This window comes from Phallusia mammillata, chromosome 5 (assembly GCF_965637545.1).
Source record: "Phallusia mammillata chromosome 5, kaPhaMamm4.hap1.1, whole genome shotgun sequence".
NCBI classification, from domain to species: Eukaryota; Metazoa; Chordata; class Ascidiacea; order Phlebobranchia; family Ascidiidae; genus Phallusia; species Phallusia mammillata.
The window spans coordinates 3,269,302-3,292,658 of NC_137256.1; the positions used below are offsets into that span (position 1 = coordinate 3,269,302).

Genomic DNA, 23,357 nt, shown 5'->3' on the forward strand with positions numbered 1-23,357 from the left:
AATTTGAAAATAAAACAAACAAACCACACCCACTGGCATTTGCTGCTTTGTTGTCTGAAACTGCTGTGAAAGTGCTTGTGCTTTGGTATCCACTAAATACTTTATTGATAACAAACATTAAAGTCGTTTTAAATTTGGTGGTCAGAGGTTCACTAGAGTGTAAATATCAGGAAAAACTCTCATCTGCTAAACTGTCTTGACTACAGTATTGAGAATGTGTCTATGTTATAGTCAGAAGTTGATTTAACACCAGTTTGTGATGATATATGCTGATGTTGTTTTCTGATGAGGTTTAACAGTGTGTTTTTCAAAGACACTTGCTGTCATATGACCACAACAATATAAAGATTGCTATAATGTTTCATTTTATCTCATCTGTTGAGGCTTTTCACATACTTTCAAGGCTGTTTGTCTTATAGTCTACAGTTTAGTTAAGCTTTTGTCCCAGAAGTAATTCCAAACTTGGTGTTGGTTTGGGTTACAAAACATTAATTGACCTTCACCACTATAGTGCCTTATCAAGCTGAAAATGCCAGTCAGAAAGCAGGGTGAGTAGATTACCTATGTGTTTAATAAGTTCTGTTGTTATGATTTAAAATGATACATATCAATAGATTTCCTTAAATTTTATTTGGGGAAAAAATGACCACAGCACATTGAAAATGTTAATTATTTTATAACCCTTGAATTTTGTGATTTTAAGATGCCAAAAGGGCACTGGCTTTATTGGAGCAGTACCACAATCGACTTGACAATCCAGATGATACGCCACTGAAAGGGGCCCTTGAAAAAGTAATGGACATTTTTAGAAGCCAATTGTTCCATGCATTGTTGGGTAAGTGTAGTACTGTAGCGTTTTGTTACAAATATAAGCAATAATATGCTTTCGCCAAATTGTAAAATATTATGATACAGATATGTTGTCATTAGCGGGCAATTTAGACTAAATTGTGTTGTTTATTGTAATTCTAGTAATTACTTTGTTTTCGACAAGACCCAGTAAACATCCGTAATGGACAGACGTTAGACCCGAGTGTTTGTTTACCCCTTGTTGTAAATTGATACATTGTCTTGATGAATGCATATTGAGCAGCAGTGTTTTAAACATTTTTGTAGATATTCAAGAATATTATGAACTAACGTTATCGGAATCAACTGAAGATATGAAATACAACCTAATGGTACCACAGGAAAAGCGTTGGAATGACATCTCTACAACAGGGAACACCTCACAAGTACCAAATCAGTACAACAACAATGCCATATCCACAAAAAAGGTCAGTGCACACTGTAGTTCCTCATGGTATTGGGGTTGTTTGGTATAATATCTCATTGGTGACAAAAAATAATAAATTTGTCTGGACAACAAAATATTTAATGATACTTGTGTTTTTTCATGCTGCATAAACTAAAAAGGATACACATTTATTGAGATGTGGACAAGTTGTTTTATTGAGTCGATCATTCATTCTGACTGTTAACACTTTAGTGGTTTTAATCTAAACTGCAGAAGACTGCTATTTATACTTGATTCAAATTTATCAAAAAATTGAGTCATTTATCCTTGAACTCAAGATAAATATACTTTGCCTATGCAGCAGCATCGGTATCTTGCAAGGGTTTGCTTTTTTGCAGACTTTTTTTTCATCTGGAGAAGTTTCCTTTTCTCAAGGGAACATAGTTGGTTTGTAAGACTCTTCTCACCATGAAATATTAAATTTATTAAATGTGCCTTCTATTCGAGACCCAATGTTAAAACTATCTGTACTTATTTGTTTGAGCTTTCAGAACTAATATCAGAGTTTTATGTGATAAGGTAGAGGTTGGCTTGTTTGAAAATAAAATGCTAAAAATCATCATACAATATCCAAAACACATTCATAGTGAATTTGAGCATTTGTTTTCTGCTGTATTTTTTTCAGAAATAATCTAGTAGCAAAACATTGTTTTGTTTGTTTAAGAAAAACAGGAAACTCTTTACGAAATCACACATTATATTTCCACTTCACCTTTGGTGTTGGGACGTTTGCCAGTTGCCCTTTTGACTACAACTTGTATTAGTTTGGTCTCCACAATTTGCAATAGCTTCCTGTCGCTTCCCTTGCGCCTCAACCGCTACTGGCACTCCCTTCACATAACAGAGGGTTCCTGAACTCGTAACTGAAGGCAATTGCCACCAATCGCCGGGCGTTTACCTCATGGACCCATGCCCCATGCTACTTTGTGCCAAGCCTCGTTGGCTGACTGTCTTATTGCCTTGTGTGATGCGAGCTCGTCTATTATAAATGACGATCGATCCCCGGGACAGCTCGCCAGCGACGTAATGCACCCATGGGATTCAAGAGAGTCAGTCTAAGGATCAGAATTGGTGCTTGCCGAGTACTCGCCCTGTGTGATTAAGTCAAGAAGGTGGTTACGTCATTTGCGCGTATTATCTTCAGTGCCACGTGGTTCCAATGCCACAGGAAAAGAGGTTGATTCGCCGGAAAAAGGTTTTGAGCAAAGTTGTCAGTGGACAATTGTTATTAGAAGTATTGGCAATTGCTTTCGACTTATGCAATTGCATGCGTTGTCAGGCTGTGACAGAAAAGGGCAATGAACAGTGGTAATCTCAAAAATCTTAATAAACGCGCTGGCCGCTGAAACAAGAACGGTACCAATTGGTATTTATGTCGGATTTTAACGTTGGGATCAGAAACCCACAACAGGCCCGTCACATTTATTGCCCTGGTAGCGTAAATGAGAATCTGATCAGCATTGATCCAAGATTTTTATTGGGATGTCGGCTTTCTCCGTGGTACGGTTTTCCTGTCACATTAAGCATTGACAGGCCGTAACCGCCGCTACAAGGTGCAGTTTGTTTGTTCTTGGTGTAAGATCTGCATTCGCAAAATAGGCCAGACGGACTGTGACATGTGCGACTGGCAAAAATGGAGTTTTGGAAAAATTGGTAAAAGTTATACATTCCATTTGCAGTCGCCGTGTTCGACTTCAACAAAGAATACGTTAGCCAGATTTACTATTCAAAGTGGTAGGATTTGTTTAGTTTGTGCAATTTGGCGTTTCGCGTGTTGTCTCAATGTGATTGTTTAGGTTTTTTAGGATGCCGGTAGAGGTTATTTTTTAGCTGACGGTGGTTAGTGGAAAACCGTCGTCTAACACTTACAAAACCCTTCAAAAAATAGTGTGACCAGAAAATGTCCTGTATGTGTTTCTCAAAGGTGAGTTCTTCGTTTTATTCTTGTGAAAGGAGTCTTAATCGCGTTCGTGTGTGTCACTTGGCTATGGCTTTGTGTTGTGAATTGTCGTCACCAGTCTTTCGTCCTGTCTGTTATTCTTGTCATAAAATACCAGAGCATGGTGGCGTGTTTACATAGTTGTTACTTCGCTCGTAAAATTTCTCGACGTTTTAACACTACCAAGAATTTGGGTTCCTCTGTGAGCCCTCCCTTTGTAGACCAGTGTAGGTATGTGTCATAATGACTGAAGTTAGGCGCGTGTATAAAATCAGGTCTATATTTGGCCCAAGGTTGCTACTCATAAATAATGTACTCCGGTTGGTGTGTTTGAAATATTCATATTGGCTTTTTTTTGCGGGTACAGTATTGCCTTTAGCTTGTTATCCACTATATCGAACCTTGGCTGTTCATATCAGGTCGCAATCGCAATCTTTATCATGCCAATGGCCAGCGCTTATAGAATAATTTTGCTGTTTGGCAGTCACGTTTGGGCGTGTTATCGCGCCATCTGCTTCATTGTGTAGTTCTAATAAGACATACTCCCCCTGGAAAGCGAAGAAGGTCGCACATTTTTGTCAAACGTCAAACCCTATTACATTTGATACTGCATTCATTTCCATGGAACGTGTATTGGGGATAAACACATATGACTCACCTAATGCAGCTGAAAATGTTAACACGTGGTCCACTCCGTCAGTTGTGAAGATCGAAGTTGTTGGTTGAATCGATCGCCTGTCTGTACTCTGCAATCTGTTTGTAAAACTTTTACTCAGTGTTGCATGCGGCCATCAAAGCGGAACGGTGATCGCCCTTTTTTGTGCAAGCTTACCAACTCTGTTTCACACAATTGCCGGTCTCACGACCTGAAATATCGTATACAATTAAAATTATTTGCATAAATAATACGAACAATCTAAACTTTTTTTAAATTGCGCAAAGGTTTGTTACGAAATTCACTTCCTATTCTAATTGACATCATCCGTAAAAATATGACGTATACCAAAAATATGACGTATGCCAAATATTTTGTGATTGGAATATAGCCTATATGAAGATAAATTTAATGTGCCTTTATGTCTTTTTTCTGGGGTTATTGTTTTGTATAAAACTTGACGCAGAAAATTATTTGCACGAGATTTTGTGTGACTAAACTTTATATTCACTTGGTGGACGCGAAAATTTACGAAAAGTGCACGTAAATGTCACGACGTTACCCCAGGTCGATTTATAGGGCAAAGAAACTGAAATCAAATTTCGATCAGTCTGGACCAAAAAGTCGTTCTTAATTAGATTATTCAACCATACGACGCGGGTGTTGCTCGTATTGTGTTCCATGCCTTGCATCAAGCATTGATCCTTTTTCCTGTTTTCACCTATCTATTAAATATAGTCTGTGCATTCAGCCAGCCAAACAATATGCAGGATGAATAAGAACAAAGTATGCTGGTAATGTAGCAAGTCGATATAAGAGAGCGCTAAGCCGTTGGGACGCAACATTCATCGCTAATCCACGTTGCATGCGCTTTTATGACGGTAGTTGTTCTATGCGACAGGGATTCCCTTCTTGGTGCCGACACCGTTCGTTGTCTCTTTGATAAAAATATTTCCCGAGGGCCACGCCAGTTACTTTTACTTGGTTGGCCAGCAATCGATGCCCGTCCTCACTGCTTCCCACGATCGATGCTTGGATTGTCGTGGAAGACTTGGCCGTCGAATATTTCGCTCACCAGATCGCGTGCACATGTAGTTTGAGCCAACTTAAGCAGGAATGCAAGCAGTGTGAAGTATTTTCTAGTCCAAGGTTGTAGGGACGTATTCAAGTTATATTGACTTCTGCTGTATTTAGGTGGATGGATAAATGTGTTCCTGCGCGATTTAATTTGTATCTTAATCAGATTATGTACAGCTAGACTAGACCGAAGAAATAAGTTAATTTACAGTTGTATTTAACACTTTTATATGCTCTGATAACTCATTCGTACTAGACCCTATTTCTTCTGTTTAATGTGTGCGTGCAAGCAGTCGGTTGCGTGCATTTTTGACTGTGCAAGGGTCCTTTGATATTTTAAGCACTAGATTCTTATGGAGCGAACTTAACAGCGCGCGACCTTGTTATGGTTCATGCAGCGTCTTTCCCTCACAGTATGCTTTGTTCTTGTTCCATGAAATGTAAACGAGCCTCAATCTCGTACACGTTTGGATGCAAGGTAAAGAAAAGTTACCACCATGAGCTGTTAGATTTTACAAAAGTAACAAGAAACTTTTGTATAGTTTAATGTAAATTGTGTTAAAAAAAGAGAAGTACAAATACAAATTTTTTTTTGTATTTTGATTGTGTTTTATATGTTTGTTGTGTTAATTGGGACATGTATTTGTTGTACAAAATGTTGTGTAAACTCTTTGTTGCTTTCAGCAGTTCTTTTGAACAAGTGACATGCCTAGACTACAGGGCACCCAGGGTGCTGTCGTGTGTTTAATAATTTAGGCCGGTCGGTTCAATACTAATTTGCAGACTATAGATTATTGCCCGATTAGTGTTAGCATATATTAACTACACCAAATTGTACTTTGTTGTAATGTTTGAAATCTATGCGCACAAAAAACTTCAACCTGACGATGAAAAATATAAAAATACCTAAAACTCCTATTGCAGTCAGCCCTAATTGACTAGGTTGTAGTTCAACTGTGTCTAACTATTACATGTTTTGGGAAATCTTTATTTCCAGGTTAAAATCAGTTATCAGTTGAAATAAAGATTTCCCAAAATGTGTGATATTACTATGGGAGGTGGAAATCGTTGCAACAATGGCAACAGAACAGGGAATGATTCCCAGAATCAATTTACAAGGATTTGTGTTTAACTGTGTTTGCATTCTTTTTGTACAGAAATACCAGTACAATGGTGATGATGTGAATGAAGAAGTTGAACTGCAAAGATCACAGAGTGGAAGTAGTGGCACAAAAATACAAGAGAGAACCCAGTTTGCGAAACAACCTCAGCCCCAGTTATCACCAGTTGGATACAACTCAAATGTAAACATTTTTTTAAATTTAGGTTTCAATTTTAGCTGCACCTACTCATCAGTAGGCCAGTTAATTTCTCATACCACCTCATGTCAATGCATCAACGTGGTATATATCATGCCATTTTTGGTGTTGTAAACAAAATATGTGATTTATTTCAGACAAATCAGTTACTTCAGCAGTACCAGCAGCCGACCCCTAATGTAAGTACACATGTGAGTGAAGGCAGTACAGTTATACTTGTATTTCTGTTGCCGCGTAAAGGCCTATTGTAAAACCTCTTGTCTGTGTTAAGCAAACACATCCTGTGTATTTTTCAGACCCCACTAACGCCAACATACGAATATGATGAGATTACTCTGGAAAGGGTAAGTTTAAAAATATTCTGACTTTTTATACGAACACTGTATTATATAAACAGAATGCTTTTGTTGTTGGTTTTGTTTTAAAAAAAGTATTTTTGTGCAGGGAACTGCTGGCCTAGGATTTTCAATAGCTGGTGGCAGAGACAATCCCCTAGAAGGTGATGACGTCAGCATTTACATCACAAAAATTATTGCTGGAGGTGCAGCAGCAGCTGATGGAAGACTCAGGTGGGAATAGTATCTTTTTTGTTGTTTTTTATAACTTGTCGAAATGTTAAGAAAAAAAAGAGTTATAAAAACTTTTTTGTTTTTGATAACTTCTTGAAACGTTTAAGGAAAGAGTTATATAAAGATGTATTTTTTAGGGCCAACGATGCGATTATGTCGGTGAATGGAGTAGATACCAGCAACGTTTGTCATTCGGATGCGGTGAATGCCTTGAAGCTCGCAGGACCGAACGTGGTGTAAGTGATTGAGGGGGTTGTCTGTTGCTGAATGGCTTTGCGCATTGACAATCTCGACATTTCATCCTCAGTCTGAAGATCAGACGACAGATCATGGCTCGTCCGGGGGATCCCCACTCCGATGTCGCGTATCTCGACAACCTGATTGATATAAAGCTGTACAAGGGAACAAAAGGTGGGTTGCTTCGCTTGCTCATCAATCAATAGGAATTTTGTTATTAAGGACAATAGGGCGAAATTACCTACACTGGAAGCTTTGGTGCGGGGCTAAAACACTTTCTGCATAAAAATCATCGAACCGGTTGCAGTAGCCATAGCCCTAAATAACCATCATAGTAGGCGAAAATGTATCTATTATAAGGCTCTTGAATCGACGCGTTGATTTATTTTCCTTTTGTTGCAAACATTGGTATTTGAAAGAACTTTGAAACAGTTGAGTGCTAGTAGATGCTTTGTGGTAGTAATGTTTGGGTCTCAAAACATCCGGTCGATTGGATCTCTAAGTTCAGTCCTTCAATACAAAAGGGTTTTTCCTTTGCGACACGCTGAGCATTTACAAAACCTCAATGTGGCCCTACATTCTCTTTAGTTTTTGAACACGTGTAGTTGGGAGCGTTGCTGGATTATTGTTTTGTTTCTATACCCAAATCGTGCTTCGTTTGCGTCAAGGAGTTACGGAAAAAGTATACAGGAAAGTTTCCAAACAACGTGCGGTTTCCGAAGTATTTTTGCCTTATTGCCAACTACCTAAATTTTCCAAAGCAGACCATAAGGCAGTTGTGGCCAACCTATGGCGCATGCGCCAAACGTGGCGCATTGCATGACATGATTGCCTTCTTTTGATAATCATGAAAATCAAATTAATAAACTAATAAATAAATAAAGTAAGCCAGCCCTATTAATTATATATATATATATATATATATATATATAATTTATCAGAGTTATTTTTTACTTAATAGTTCTTATTTCTTATTACTATCCTTCTCATGCGAAAGTTGTTTCTTTCTCTTTCTCTCTATATACAAGAAGTAGTCATAGAAGGTGGGGTTACGAGACATTTATGGCGCATCCAACACAGTACGTTAAAAACTAGGCGAATGGTATGTAGAAGGTTGGCCACCCCTGCCATAAGGCATCAGCAATGTTAAACCATAGCATAAAAAAATCTGGCTTTTATACTGTTTAGTTGGCGACGATGATGCATATTTAGTGATTAGTTTCCCTATCTATCTTCGCCAGTGGCATCACATTCATCCGAATCGGCTTATTCTGGATTTGCGAAATCTGCTTTGTGTCTTAAGAATCAAACTCGCAGTGAGTGACAAGTCGACAAAGAACAAACAGAGTGGATGGCAAAAATCCTAAGATCAGACATACACTTTACGAAATGAATCTGGCCCAGACGGCTTAGGGTTTTACCAGTGCTTTCCCCCCATTAAACAAGCCCAATATAGTGCTCACAATTGTTTTAGGGGTTGGCATGTAAACACTTTGGCTTTAAATGGTGTTTTCTGGCTTCATTGTTATCCAATGTGAAAGGTTTCAATTTGTTTTGGTCAAAAGCTAAAAAACGTAGGTGTTGGCTATTTATATATTGGTGTACGAATATTATTTTAGCATGCTCAGCACTTTTAAAAAACATGTTTGTCCGACAAAAGTAGTAAGTTTGACTCAGATATGTTATTGGGTAAGCAACCAGTGGGAAAACCGTGCTGCCAATTACTGTTCGTGCAATAAAAAAACACATACATAAATGTAAATTTATTAGCACACAGCGTACAAATGAATATATGAATGTGTACACACGGCATTCACTAAAGTTCTTCCTTGCAAGCCTTACTTAACATGTATTGACTATTCCAGGACTTGGCTTCAGCATCGCGGGTGGTGTGGGCAACCAGCACATGCCTGACGACAATGGGATATACGTGACGAAAATAATCGAGGGCGGAGCTGCCGAAGCCGACGGGACGCTGCAAGTCGGCGACAAAATAATGATCGTAAGTTCCCCAGTTTTTCGCTTAACTGAGAGAGCTAAAGAAATTCCTAAAATCGGTTTTAAGAATCTTGTGTAACTTGCGCATTGCTTGCTAGTTACTGTTGTCGCTATGTAGAAGTTAAAAAGATTGTTTTGCGTAATTACATTATGTTTATTTATGGCTTACCACTTTATGTTGATAACAAATTTCATTCACGACTCGATCAAATTACTGTATTGTAATTACACGTTTCCAAAACACTCAACATTTAAAGCGACAAAGGGCCAAAAGTATGTGTTGGCAATCAGTTAGCAGAAAAATGGTTTTGTTATTTCGATTATTTGAAAATCCTTCCTTTGTCTGTGTCCAAGAATTTGCAAAAATAGAAGTTAAAGTTTCCTAAGTAACTACGCTGTCCTAAAATTCCCATTTTCAAGCCAGGGTAAATGTATTTAGAAGTAACAATACAAAATAATGTTAAAAATATAGAATAATAGAATTCTTCGGTCACGAATTTTACCGAATGCTTTTGCAACTTTAGGTCGACGGCACGTCATTGCTTGACGTCACGCATGAGATGGCAGTGAATATTCTCAAGTCGACAGACAACGTTGTCGAGATTCAAGTTGCTAGGCAACCGGCTGTCGTTTCGCTCCAGTACCTTCCACCCGACGCCTACCCGAAGGAACATTCGTTGCCTGGCAACAGCGACTTCGCGCAAAGTTTCCATGCCAACGATGACGTCACACCCGTCATTCTACCGCCACCCAACGACGAGTTTAATCACGAAAAACGTGAACCAAGTTTATTTGCACAAAACGAACTAGAAATCGGTAGGTTATGTTTTTTTATTAAATTAAAAACAGAATGAAATAATACTAAATGTTTCGCACAAGATAGTTTACAACTCATTAATAGTTTGTAGAGGTTAAACGGCTACTTTTGGTAATTTAAATATTGAGTAAAACGTTTCTAGTGGTTAACCAAGTTAAGTAGACATGAATTGCCACAACATTTTCTCGGAGAGCATATGTTGTACTTTTGGGCATCCTAAACCAGTGCATAAAGTTTTCAAAATGATGATTTCGTGACGAACTACCAAAGTTCATTTCTCTATCACGTGATCCACTTGGGACGCAACAAGTAATTTATTAACGAACAAGTAACGTGCTCGAATCGTAGAAAGAAAAACGCATTTACATGTTAACCTTGTTCACATGCCTCTCTATCAGCCACCGAATAGAGCTCTGTAATGCCAGTATTTCATATTTTACTTGTGTGGTGAATACTAAAGCGATAGGAGTTTGATAAGAAACTGAAAAGGTTTGATATTGAAATAATTTGCAAAGATTGTGGAAGGCTGTGTTATCATAAGGTCATTCTAACAACGTACGATATGGAGAAATGTTTTTGTAGCGGATGCAAGACAGATTTCTAAGCAAGTTGCTAAGAAAGTGTCTTTATTCTTTTGGTTTTCCAAGTGATTTCTTAAAGCTTTACTTATTGACTTGGAGTTATTCAAACAAGGAGACATATGTAATAGAAAAAGTAATATAAGGTTTTTGTTACATAACTGTGGACGAAAACCACAATTGTAGATTTTTTTCGCAGCAACTTCGAACATCGCTGCCTCGCCTTCTAGCGATTTCGACCCTGGAATGTCATTACAGGGAGATGCGGATGTTCAGCAAATCAACGACATGCTGCAGTCGCCACACAACGTTATAAGCAGGTTGGTCTCGTTACTTATGAAGAAATGCTGGAATGATACTTGCTTAAACTTTGTTGTTTGTTACACAGGCGAAATTAACGCTAGGTGTCGTACTCAGCCATGTGTTTCGTTTTATTTTGTTTGTGTTGTTGAAATAAATTTTGGGGCCTGTTTTGGACTGTATGAGCGAACCATAAACAAAAGATACAGATATTGGCCTGAACTAAAGGCTAGAAAGGATCTGAAAGATTAGGACAGTGGTTCCCAACCTTTGTCGACGAAGGCCTCCCTTATTAAGGGACCCTTAACAATTCAAAATATTTTCATTTTTCCCCAATAGACTACATAGTAGATGCTAAACCATACAGAGATCATTTAAAATTATTTTTTTTATCAACTTTACAGATTGTATTCCCAGAGCTTAAGTGTTTATTTACGAACCACACATGAAAATTAAAGTAAATTTATCCCCTCAAACTTAAAAATTCCTTTCTGGTTTGCAACCACTGGATTAGATCATCATATAATCTGTATAAAATAGATGTTTAAATTCTGTTTTGGTCTGGTTTGAAGCGATTACAAAATGTCATACCACATGTAACAGGTCAAGATTTTCCTCTTTCTTTTAAGTTTTACAACAATTGAATTAATGAACTTTCTGATTTCATCACAGGGAAGAACGAGTTGTTACGCTTCAGAAAACTGGCGGAGGACTCGGTTTCAACATCGTTGGTGGCGATGGTGCAGAGGGAATTTTCATCTCTTACATACTGACCGGTGGCACGGCAGATTTAAGTGGCGAACTCCATCGCGGGGATCAAATTTTATCAGTAAGTAAATCAATGCAACGATATCCACTGGACGTGTGTATTTGCCCTATCTTATCTTATCTCTGCACTCTATTGCTGGTTCATCCTGGGTTGTTGTATTTGATAAAGTAGGAAATGTTATATGTTGTCACCTGTATTAACTTCGTGCTACCGCCTAATGTAAACATTACATTACAAACCAAGCAGACTAATGTTGAACCCAAGCACTGTGGAAAATTGTACATTTTGGAGAATAACACCTAATTTCCGCTGGTAGACAAATAGTACACTCTCGCTCATTTTGCATGTAACCATGTGAACTAGCCAGAACGTCAACACCAACACATACTTTTTGGGAATTCTATGTAGTGAATATTTTAGTGTTCCGGATAAGGTTGCCTGAAGTTTTTTCAATGCATTTTTTTCACAGGACATTTTTGCAACTTTAGTCTATGGGGTGTTTTGTCATTTACAGTTGTGAAACTACCAACAACATAGTTGGTTTAAGATGATGTGGTTGTCAGGGATCTGGTTAATATTATACCAAACAGTTCATTTTCGGGAGGCAGAAAATGTGAATAAAAATATTAAGAAAACTGTAATATGTTTTTCCAACTAAGTTAACCCAAACATTGCACATGATTTATCATTGTTCATTTGTTACTGAATGTACATAAACGAACCTATGCTCGAAATCGTATAAGGAATGTATTTAGTAATCTGGATCATAATTTGTATGGGGTAACTTGGAAACAATGGTGAAAGGCACCAGACTAAAAGTATGGTCCGAAACCTCTTTCTAATAAAATGAATGTGAAGGCGGGTTATTTCAATTACCGCAAAGATATAATGCAGTTTTGCTGTGTAGTAAAGGCCAAGGAAAATCGCACTTTAAAAATCACCAGACGCTTAGTTTGATTTCTAAGATTGTTGATTTTTTTCAGGTGAACGATACGGATTTAAGAAAAGCGAATCACGAAGAAGCCGCACATGCTTTGAAAAGCGCCGACAAAGTAGTCACCATCTTGGCACAGTACAAACCAGAAGGTTAGACCATTTGGATTTTTTTGCAAGCGACAGTGGCGTGTGTTGAGTTTTGGACAGGTGTGCATCTGCTATACTATTGGGTCTAATGATTTTTTACCCACAATTTATAACCGTGAATGAAATGTGTTCGTGAAAATATTTAATTCAGAGCTAAAAAATACGTGTTTTGCTGTTAAGTTGGATAGTTTAGTGTAAAAAGAACGTTTTTCGCGCTGTTTTGTCCAAAGAAAATCCTGGTGTATTTATATACAATCTTGCGTGATTCGCTTTATTTGACCGTGAGACTGTCAGTCAACCGGCGGTGTATGAATAATAATTCTATTTCTGGAATTCGACCTCTGATTGTGGAGTGACATATGCTTGCATGAAAATTCACCTCATGGCGCGTGCGACGCAACAGACCGGTTTTAGCACATTGTACACGTCACAAATTACCCGATGACGCCTTGAGTCTTTAACGCTTTTCTGCAAGACTGTTAAGTGACAGCTTTGCTTCGAAGAGTCGCACGTTTTCCAAAAAATACGTGGATCGGGCATTAGCAGCAACACGAATTCTGGCAACAAGTCGGTATTAGGACTTGGCAAAATGACAATATGCGTCACTTTCTACGAAGACTGAACTTTTGCTCTGTAACTCAATCAGAATGTTTGCTAGAGTAGTTTGCTGGTTTCATCGTGTTGTTGCGTTTCAGTGTCAGCTGAAGGTTCAGGTATTTAGAAGAATAAACAAGGATAGGGTTTGCGTTTGTACATGTTATTATGCTGATGCAAGTCATGTTTCTTGGCTTTCGTTGTTCCATAGGCCGAGTAAGCATGACAAAATCATTATACTTAGAACAATGGTTTTAGGTAGATGATTAGCATACAGTTAGTTCAGTCGGAAAATTTTAAAGTGTAAGTCAGCTGTGCAACTTTAAATTTTGGAAATAAGAACCAAACGGAAATCGTATACAACATAAGTGCAATCATGACTACATGCTGAATGTTCTCTGTTGAAATTTTTTTTGCTCCAGTTACTTGAAATTGCACAAGAATGATGAGAATCCAGTCTCTTTAACGGTTTTGCCTTAACGTCCAACGGGCAAGCAGTGTTTTGTATTTTTATCGTATCATGCTATATTTATGTCTGCCGTCCTGCTGATGCGGTCATGCGCTTCCGGAGCTCAGCATTACGAGAAGTATCGTTGACTCACTGTGAACTGCACAGTTCATTTGACCTGATGAAACTGCAACAACTTGCATTCATTGTTGTAACTGCAATGCATCAGTCAGTTCAGTTCAGGTGATGAAACTGCAGTCGCGTCAGTAATTATCAGTTTTACTGTTATCGCCATTGGCTCCCAAAGGTGCAAGGAAAAAGCGCCAAGTACGTCTGCTGGTGCGATTAGTTGCTTGTTTGCGCAATGTGCTACGTCACCGGGATTTCGCGTGCCACCTTAAAGGTGCCGAGTGGACGCCTGTCAGCGTTGTCATAAGTTAAAGGTAGCGATGGTGCGTGGGTCATTCAGTTGGCAGTGACTACACCACGGAACAGGAAAAGTTTGTTAGGTTTTAGAAACAAATTATCACTGGGCAGTGCATGCTACCCTAGACTCTGAGTCATTTTTAACATGTGATTTCACGTTGTATGCAAACCTGTTGCAACATACGTAGTACCTCGTTTGTTTGCAGCCACGACAGACAGTTAGACCTATCACCAGTTATGTCAGTCAAAAAACGCTTTTATTGTTTCTTTTAGCAGTTAACGACAGCCTTGGTGGCGAACTAGGATTACTCGCAGGTTACTGTTTCACGCGAGTATAACAAGCTATTCGGTTAAAACCGCCACTGTGGTTACACTGCAATGGATTCCACTACATTAGATGGTGATGTGAGTAAAGATCCAAACCGATCCAAAAATCTTGATGAGACTGACGCATCGCTAATGGAAGTGCGACCTGGCACCAATCAGTTTCTTCGCAAGCTAACTTTGCGTTTGTCAAAGCGCTCGCGTCGCAAGAAACGGAAAACAGCAACGGAAGATACCCAGCAGGGCAGCAAGGAAAATGTGACAAGCAACGGTGTACAGGGCGAAGGTGAGGTCTTGATCAAAATTAGCATGACGTTTTTTTGTGTTTGTTGTGAAATTGATAAAATTTGTCATCGTGAACAATAAAAATGCTGATTTAAAGATATGTTTGCATTCCCGAAGAGTTTTTACTGCAGTCGAAAATTGCCCTTGAACAAACGTAAACAGTATTTAATAAACTGAATTATTCATGCTGGCTTTGCCCGACTCTAGAAGTAATAACGTTTCAAATTTTCATCATCCAAGGTGATTAGATCCACACAAAAAGTCTCATACGTTTTACTTTTAAATAACTTTAAAGTCCAGTTCAAAAACAGCAATGGAATATGGATTTTCAAACCCGAAGATCATGTGAATAATTTGTCAGGGTGACCGGGTTGTAATCAGCCTTAGCAATCTTCCTAATGTCACTGCTCAAAGCCGAGCAAATTACGCGCGTTTTTGCGACGACTCTGTAATCAACATAGGGTTATTAAAACGGTCGATGCCGGGTTGCATAATGAATCGACGGTTGTCCGTTGCATATTGCGCGCTGTCGCCCAAATCGATACCCTGCTCCATTTGTCCTAAATAATTAAAAGAGCCGTTGTTCGTTGTACCAACACCCGTCTGTATAGATTGGCGCGTAAAGTGAACGTTAGACGTTTGTGCTGCTTGGCGGCGTGTGAAGTCAAATACTTTTATGTGGTGCTTATGTCAATGAGACTAGAATTTGATCAATGTTTCCACTTGGGTAAAATTAGGGTTTACGAGAGACTGTGGCCTTTATAGTTGCGGGTAAGTTTTGTGTTTTGTTAGAGTTTGTTATATTGATACTTTGTAAGTTGTAACAGTTGGATTTTCTTTGGATTGTTTCGTGCCACAAGCGGAATTTGGGGCATTGTTTGTCATTGTTTGCTCGGAATGCTTCACGAAAATGCGGGAGTAAACTTTCATTTAGCAAACAAACTTTTTAATGATGTTAAGTACTATTAACCTGTGTGTCTTTTGATGTACGCAGTTAGCCAAAAGTTATACACATGAGGCTTGTCTGCATAGTGAGTATCCGTTGACCTTGTTGTTTGTTCGCCGCATGACTGGTTTTGCCTTGTCTAAACTCAACATCAAATCTATGCGGCTTATCGGCGCTGCGTCTGCCGAAGCGTGACAAACGAAAATCGGTGAGAGAGCCGGCGAATGAATGGACTGAGATCGGAATGTGAAGCGCTTTTACACCAAGCACTCCGTCGTTACGCTCGTGGCCGTGCGTTAAGCACACACACAGCTCGCATGCGCGCACACACAATTTATGCTGTGAAGAACTGGCATGTCAGTGTGCGTTCTGTTTCTGTGAGAAGGAACGATGATCTCCCAAAGCGAAGAAAACTGAGATTTGGTCGCCGTGAGCGCCGTATGTGCGTCATGTTTATGCGGTTTTCGCAAGCCCGTTCAGGCATTGCGATTAAACTGCAGAGTGAAACATGATTGCCGTTATCATATGAACAGATGACAGTTAGTCAGTTACAGAGCTTTATTTAAGGATCGCGTTTCCTAACTACGTCACTTTCGGAAAGTTGCGCAGTGGGCTGTAAAATACCATTAGCTGATTTTGTTTCTTGCCTCAATGTGCCAAACTGCCAGTACCCTCGTATAGTGTTCTATTTTGTTTGTATACATACCGGTTGAAACCGGAACTAAGGCACTTGAAATGAAGATACAGCGTTTCCTAGGTATATCACTTCATTCAGTCAGACTTCAAGGGAAATAGGATGTTGTTGTGAAATATGAACTGGTTCAATTGAACATTAATTGATGACCAGTTAGACTTGACAGTTTGATTGCTTTCTGTGGTTTTGGTTAGTGCTATGATGAATTGTGATTTTGTTTTTGCATTGTAGTACGTCACTGTTTGTAGGTGCAAATAAAAATGGTTTAGTTTAACAGATAAATAACTGTTTTGCCCAGCAAGGTGAGTGTGAATAAATCTGTTTCATTGCAAGTGGTAGTTTTAAAAATATGTTGTCAAACAATCCAGTAATATGCTCTAAAATTGCCGAAACAATGTGATATTGTAAAATCATCAAGTCAATAAATGATTAGCTGCAGACAGTGCACACTGTTTTGACCTATGAGGTCCATCAGTACAGCTGGTGACAAGAATGCTACATTGAATATATCAATTTGGCAAAAAAATTTAAACTGTTTCATGTTTTATTAGTAAGATTTGAGGTAGTTCTGTGGGCCATAGGTATTCTTGCGCTTTATGTTGGTAAAATAGATGTGATTTTTCTACAGAGTACAACAGGTTTGAAGAAAAAATTCAAGAGCTTCGGGAACAGATGATGAACCTTTCTGTCAGTAGTGGAGGCAGTCTGTTAACATCACAAAAGAAAACACTTTATGTCCGAGCCCTATTTGACTATGATGCATCAAGAGATTCAGGCCTTCCCAGCAAAGGTAGCATTCTATTCTATGTTCTTCTAATAATAAGTAATCTTTAACATGCTCCTTTCTATATTTTGCATCTAAGTTATATTTGTGCACTCCCCCTTAAGATTTGTGCTGTTTTTAGGCTTGCCATTTCGGTATGGTGACATTTTGCATGTGATCAATGCTTCTGATGACGAATGGTGGCAAGCAAGACGTGTGGTAAGCTTTCCCATCCACTGTACTTCCTTTTTGCAACATACTAATGCTTAATGTTGAATGTTCAGGAAGTTATAGCTGTCATTTAGAATCTGTTTGTAACAGCTTTAGTTTTTTTGTAAATGTTTGTTTTTTAAGACATGCTTCCCCCTTTCAAAATACATGTTGAATATTTATCGGATTAAGGTTGTATTTTTTGGTTATTTGTAACAATCTATTGTTTCAAAGCAATATTTAAAAACATGCTCCAAAAAACATAGCTTGGTCCTATATTGCATGTGGTTTTTGTTGAGTAGGTGGCACAGAAGATGCTATAAAAATGGTTGTGTTTTGTGACTGTGGGCTGCCAATACGCAAATAGTGTGGTGTGTTGCAGGAAGGGGGGCATGATAGTGAGGAATATGGAGTTATCCCAGCAAAACAAAGAGTTGAACGAAGGGAAAGAGCAAGATTGAAACAAGTGAAATTTTCACAAATCAGACCTTCCTATATTGACACTAAGGTTGGCACACATGACAATTAAGTATTTGTTTTCCAATATTTACTCACAAAGTTTGTACTCTTTAATCTTAGTTTGGTGGGCAACCTGTATGTTTCAAAATTTATGATTTAAAATCTGTAATTTTTCTTAGTCAAACTAGACCTATTTAGATTATTAGGTCTGCAATTTTTTCTATTAAAACAAAAAGTAATAATGTCAGAAACATACTGCTTCATAATTACCTACATTTTGTTGCAATCTAGGAATCTTTTAGTCATGTGAAAAGGAAAAAGAGTATGATGTTCAGCCGAAAATTTCCATTTTATAAAAGCAAAGAAAATTTGGACGATTCAAGTGATCCTGAAAGTGAGTCTTCAATGAGTGAGTCGAATTTTTGTAAATTTAGCACCTAAAGCCCTATTTTTCATTTTTTATACAAACTGTTATATACCAGTCTTTTTTGAATGAGGTAATACTCACATACAGTGTGTAATCTTGACTGGTTAATACAGTTGAACGAATAATCTTGGTTGCCACTTGAGTTTTGTTGACTGAATATTTATTTCAGACCATGTTGCATCCAACAACCAAAGTGACAGCGAAACAAGCATCAGTAAGTTACATGTTTGACTTAATGGAAAAATTAATGCATATTTTTTAGTTTTTATTTTATATACTTACACTTACGTTTTCTTTTAAGGAGAAGATGTCATCCTTTCATATGAAACTGTCGTACAGAAAGAGTGTAAGTTAATGTCATGTTTTTTTTCTATAACTGTTAGGTTTATGTCCTTTACCCTTATACTGCTTGAAAACCAGCACAATTACTGTAAGTTAGTGAAAATACATTTCCTTTACACTGTGTACATTGACGAAACATTATCTGTGACTTTTTGAATCACAGCCCAAACCGTCTTTGTTTATTTCGCTTTCTTGCGTCTTTGTTATTTGACTTAACGGTTGATTTGTTTCGACAGTAAAGTACACCAGACCTGTTGTGATTCTGGGACCGTTTAAAGATCGAATTAACGATGATCTCATTGCGGAGTACCCCGACAAGTTCGGCTCATGTGTACCTCGTGAGTAAATGTGTATTTAACCATGCGTTAGTGTCGACTGTTGAATACGTCTTGAAACTAGATACCCACATTTCCGGTAGCGTGTATTTGTAAAAGGTCGTGTTCCAATGCCGGGTTGCATTTAAGTCAGTAATACAAAATCGACAATGTGCCCAGTGTTTGTTTTAAATGGTGAACACGTCTACACCTGGAAACTATTTGCCAACCGCATCTGTGTTTTTTGAACATATTGGGTACAAACTATTTTCCAAACACAAAATGAACACCAACAGCAAACACAATTTTGGCACCTGTGGTTTCTTATGCCACTCCTTTTTGCTTCGTCCCTCAAACAACCTCAACACAATCCTTGTTTACACTATCGTCTGACGACGCAATCCCCTTATAACGTCAGATACGACGCGCGAAAAGCGAGATAACGAAGTCGATGGGCGAGATTATCACTTCGTTGCTTCGAGGGAGAAAATGGAGCAAGACATTCAGAACCATTTCTTTATCGAAGCCGGCCAGTACAACGAGAATTTGTACGGGACGAGTGTGCAGTCCGTGAAAGACGTGGCTGACAAGGTAACACTCTGTGACTGGTGATTCATATAACTTGCCTATGCGTGCAAAACCGTTTTTATTCTGTGAAAATATTGTCCCGAACACAACTTCGTGTATACCAGCCTTTTTGACGAATTCCTCCCTTAACAATTTAAAACATTATAATTCCACCCTTATAGTACATGTACATAGTAGATGCTAAACCATACAAAATCATATCCTAGAGCTTAAGTGTCTTTTCACAAACCACATGTAAGAATTAAAGAAAATTCCTCCCCTCAAGTTTGAAAATATCATTGTGCTAACCCAAATTGTACATTTCATATTCAAAGAAAAAAACTACTGTTTTCGTGACATTTATAGTTGAAACATACTTCCGGTAAGCTTGGCAGTAAATACTACGACATTTTGGTAGCTTGTCTGTTCTTCGAATATCTAACTCATGACAATTCATCACTCATTTTCGAAACCTTGTTCGCAGAGAAAGCATTGCATCCTCGATGTTTCAGGCAACGCGATCAAACGACTGCAAGTGGCGGGATTGTGGCCGATTGCCATTTTCATCCGACCACAGTCAATAGAATGGCTTATGTGAGTTGTGGTTGCGTGTTTAATTGTAACAAAGGGTGTTCAAATCGATATGTGTCGATTTTCCACACTTGTAGCTAAGTCAGCTTGAAGAAAGCTTTTTGCATGCCTATAACATTGTACCTTATATTAACGAAAGCCTGAATTAACTCTCGGGTTCCATTTCAAACTGTGTGTCCCAATCTTGACTAACGTGGCCAATCAAAACAGATTGTGTAAGCTTTGCGGTTGATCAGTTTAAACGTTGTATTCCAGGGACCTTAACAAACGCCTGGTTGAGGAACAAGCGCGGAAGGTTTATGAACGAGCTGCAAAACAGGAGCAAGAATTTGGCGAATATTTTACTGGTATATCTGTGTTCTGTGTTTTTTTTTAATGATAACTGTGGTTTGTCGAACCTTAAGATGTTTGTAGGCGCACAACTTTCGGTTGTTGTGCTTTAAAAGTTTTTTACCGTGCAATGCGCTTTTGGCAAGTTATTTGATTTGATGTGTGGTGTTGTCTTTGTTCCCACTAGCTTTTGGTCCCAGCTTACCGACATGCGTTTTAATTAATTAAAGTTCATATCTAAGAAATGATTATGATGGATATATTTCCAAAAGCGTTAAAAGTTTCATCTCTCCACATTTAGTTATTTGTTACAGGCGGTTTAACTGGGAAATCTATAACCGTAGTTGTACACAAAGTTTTGATTCAGTGGTACGCCTATGATAGGTCTGGTGCAATGTGAAAAATTCAAACAATCGATCATTTTGCCACATTTGTGCTGCCTTGTTTTAGTGGTTTCAATTACGTGTTGCGTTGTACTAACGTCAATGAGTTGGTTCTATTACGCTGCAATAAGCGACAATGCTTTTACGCAATCGCTTGTAATATTAGTCATGCCAGAAGTTCAGTGCACTGACGCAAAAAAAAACATGCGTTTCATTAAGGGGAGATAAAAAACCTAGTTTGCGTAAGTCTTCACACATTATTATCAAGTATGATTGTGCCCTATTTTTACTGTTACCAAATCGCATATGCATATGTGTGGGGACCCATTAGATTATGCTTGCAGAAACAATTATGTTATAAAGTGCCAGGAAAAAGATAGGGACCCAATGAAATGTAGGTGCCAAATATATATATCCATTATAAATATAGTAAATGGTATATGTGACACATCGTCAAATGTGATGTAGTATATATAAACTGGCAATATATAGGAAAACCACTATTCTAGTTATCAAGTATGTTAGCTCATATGTTATGTTTTTTACTCTAAAGCGGTGGTTCAAGGTGAAACACTGGATGAGCTGTACAACAATGTGAAAGGAGTCATCAAGGAACAATCTGGCCCCGTTGTGTGGGTTCCACCGGTCAAGGACGAATTTTAGTACATTTTTTGACCGTGTTTGTTGAGATAGAGGTGAGCACACCGTTGTTGAACTAATTCTCTGTCGCCAAGTTTAAGAAGTGTGTTATTGCACAATCGTTTAGCCGTCACTAAAAGTGAATTTTTTTCTGGTGGATTTTGAGAAAAGTGCCCTTTACCACAACGAAACATGAAATTTGGTTTGCACAAAAACGAACTAAAACTAAGACTATAACTTAAAAGAATTGGTCGCAGATTTGTAGCGTGACTTGATAAAAAAAAACTATTAAGAGCACTTTTATGAAATGAAAAGCGATTATGTAGAAACGTTTTTAATACTTTGTAACTTTGATCAATGTAAATTTTGAAAAATTTTGGCAAATTTATTGTAAAAATAAAAATCTTGCTGGTTATTTCAGGCTCGAGCATTGTCCACCCTCAGCTCTTGTGCTGCTGTGAAGAGGCTCATTCACTAAACTGTAAGTGTAAGACACAAGCAATTGCACCACGACCACCACCTGCGGTACGAGCAAGCGATCACCGGTAAACAGTAGCTTCACCAGCCCGTGAAAACTTTACTCGCATTTCAAGACGCTTCCGTTCGACGTGTTTATTTTTTATCTAGTGTGTGTATTTTTTCTGTGTCCTGCGATACTGAATTAAGTGGTCTGCTATTTTTTCGCCGATCAAAAGTCTTTCGTACTGATTTATCCCCATGTACCCCTTCAGGCCCTGTTAAATCATAAGAAATGACAAAGTTTCATATTTTTTCGCGCTCCGTCAGTTTACTAAACTATTACAAAACAACTCTACTAAATGATTCCGAATCACTTTTAGACTCAACTTGCGCTCAAGTTTTTCGGTTGGAAATTACCGATACAGCGTTTATGTGCGTTTTTATTCCGTAAGTCCCCCTCTTTTAATGGTGCTCTTTTATGCAATAGTATTTACGTGTTCTTTTATAGATTTTGTACGATGGTTTGTCGCCAACGGGCCTCTTCGTATTTTACGAGTGCTGACATTGTGCTCGGCATTTTCCTAGTGACGAACAGACAAAGTAGATGTGTTTTCTTGGCTGTTAATGAATTTCCTTACTTCTACATTCATATTTCCGTGATAGCTTCTAATGTTTTTTATATCCGTTTTCGAAGAATCCTGGCACTTTCGTGAACATTTTATCATCCTAAGCGCATTTTGTAGCAATTAACTAATGAGTTAACGTTTGCTTTGTTAGATGCATTCAAAACAGTTTGTTGTAAAGGTCACTGCCATATGTTACTCGGCCATTACATTAGGTGGTTTGTTTAACCGCCTGGGCCAATACCAAGTTCTGCTACTACTGATTAAAGTTGGGTGTTGCTTGTGCCGATAATGCGAGTGGCAACTTAGTTGAGTACATTTAATACAATATTATCGTTGTTTTTCAGTTGAGATCTCATTGGCACACGTGCAGAATTTTGGTGTGAAAATTATATTGTGTTGTCAGTTTTAGTTGAGGGTTTGCGAAGATCATTTGTTCGATTATTTTAATTTACACCAACGGAAAGGTAAAGGACATGCCTTTCAAGATCCTACTTATTTTGGGCAACATGTCAATCTTTTTTATTTAAATGTAACTTTTTATTACAAAGACAAAAACTGTCGAAGGTCTCAGTTTTGCAATTAGGCATCAGCGTTGGGTTTCGTAAAAATTGCGTGACAATCTTAAAACGACATCATCTTTTTATTGATGAGAATATGGCAGATAAAGTTGTCGGCGGTAGTCGATGAAAATCATTAAAAACACACAAAAAGGTGAACATAGTTACTTAGGCAACCTTTTTCAAAAAGATGCAGTACTGAATGAAAGGAAAGGTTGTACCGTATTTAATCGATTGTAAGCCGCATGTTGAGGTGTTAAAAAAATAATGTAAGCCACCCTCGATTGTAAGCCGCACGCTAGAATTTGAGATACGATTGTTTCTTAATACTTCTT

At 38.2% G+C, this 23,357-nt stretch overlaps 1 protein-coding gene across 3 annotated transcripts; it reads left to right on the forward strand.

Moving 5' to 3' along the window:
• Positions 1–388: 388 nt before the first annotated feature.
• On the forward strand, positions 389–22,808 carry LOC145229040 (disks large homolog 4-like). 3 transcript variants are annotated; one of them, XM_080094292.1, is made up of 26 exons: positions 389–548; positions 704–835; positions 1,117–1,277; positions 6,126–6,272; positions 6,425–6,466; positions 6,584–6,631; positions 6,732–6,856; positions 6,994–7,092; positions 7,164–7,267; positions 8,959–9,095; positions 9,616–9,907; positions 10,686–10,806; positions 11,459–11,615; positions 12,539–12,641; positions 16,984–17,145; positions 17,261–17,337; positions 17,711–17,836; positions 18,079–18,196; positions 18,384–18,428; positions 18,516–18,560; positions 18,793–18,894; positions 19,289–19,461; positions 19,922–20,031; positions 20,284–20,375; positions 21,295–21,436; positions 21,802–22,808. In XM_080094292.1, exons 1-25 carry the CDS (start codon positions 530–532, stop codon positions 21,402–21,404), a joined length of 2,847 nt encoding a protein of 948 aa, XP_079950418.1. In that variant the 5' UTR covers positions 389–529; the 3' UTR covers positions 21,405–21,436; positions 21,802–22,808. The 3 variants fall into 3 exon arrangements, with proteins under 3 accessions (XP_079950418.1, XP_079950419.1, XP_079950420.1); XM_080094293.1 differs by having other exon boundaries at positions 399–548; positions 18,079–18,181; XM_080094294.1 differs by lacking the exons at positions 389–548; positions 704–835; positions 1,117–1,277 and adding an exon at positions 5,319–5,446.
• The last annotated feature ends 549 nt before the right edge of the window (positions 22,809–23,357 follow it).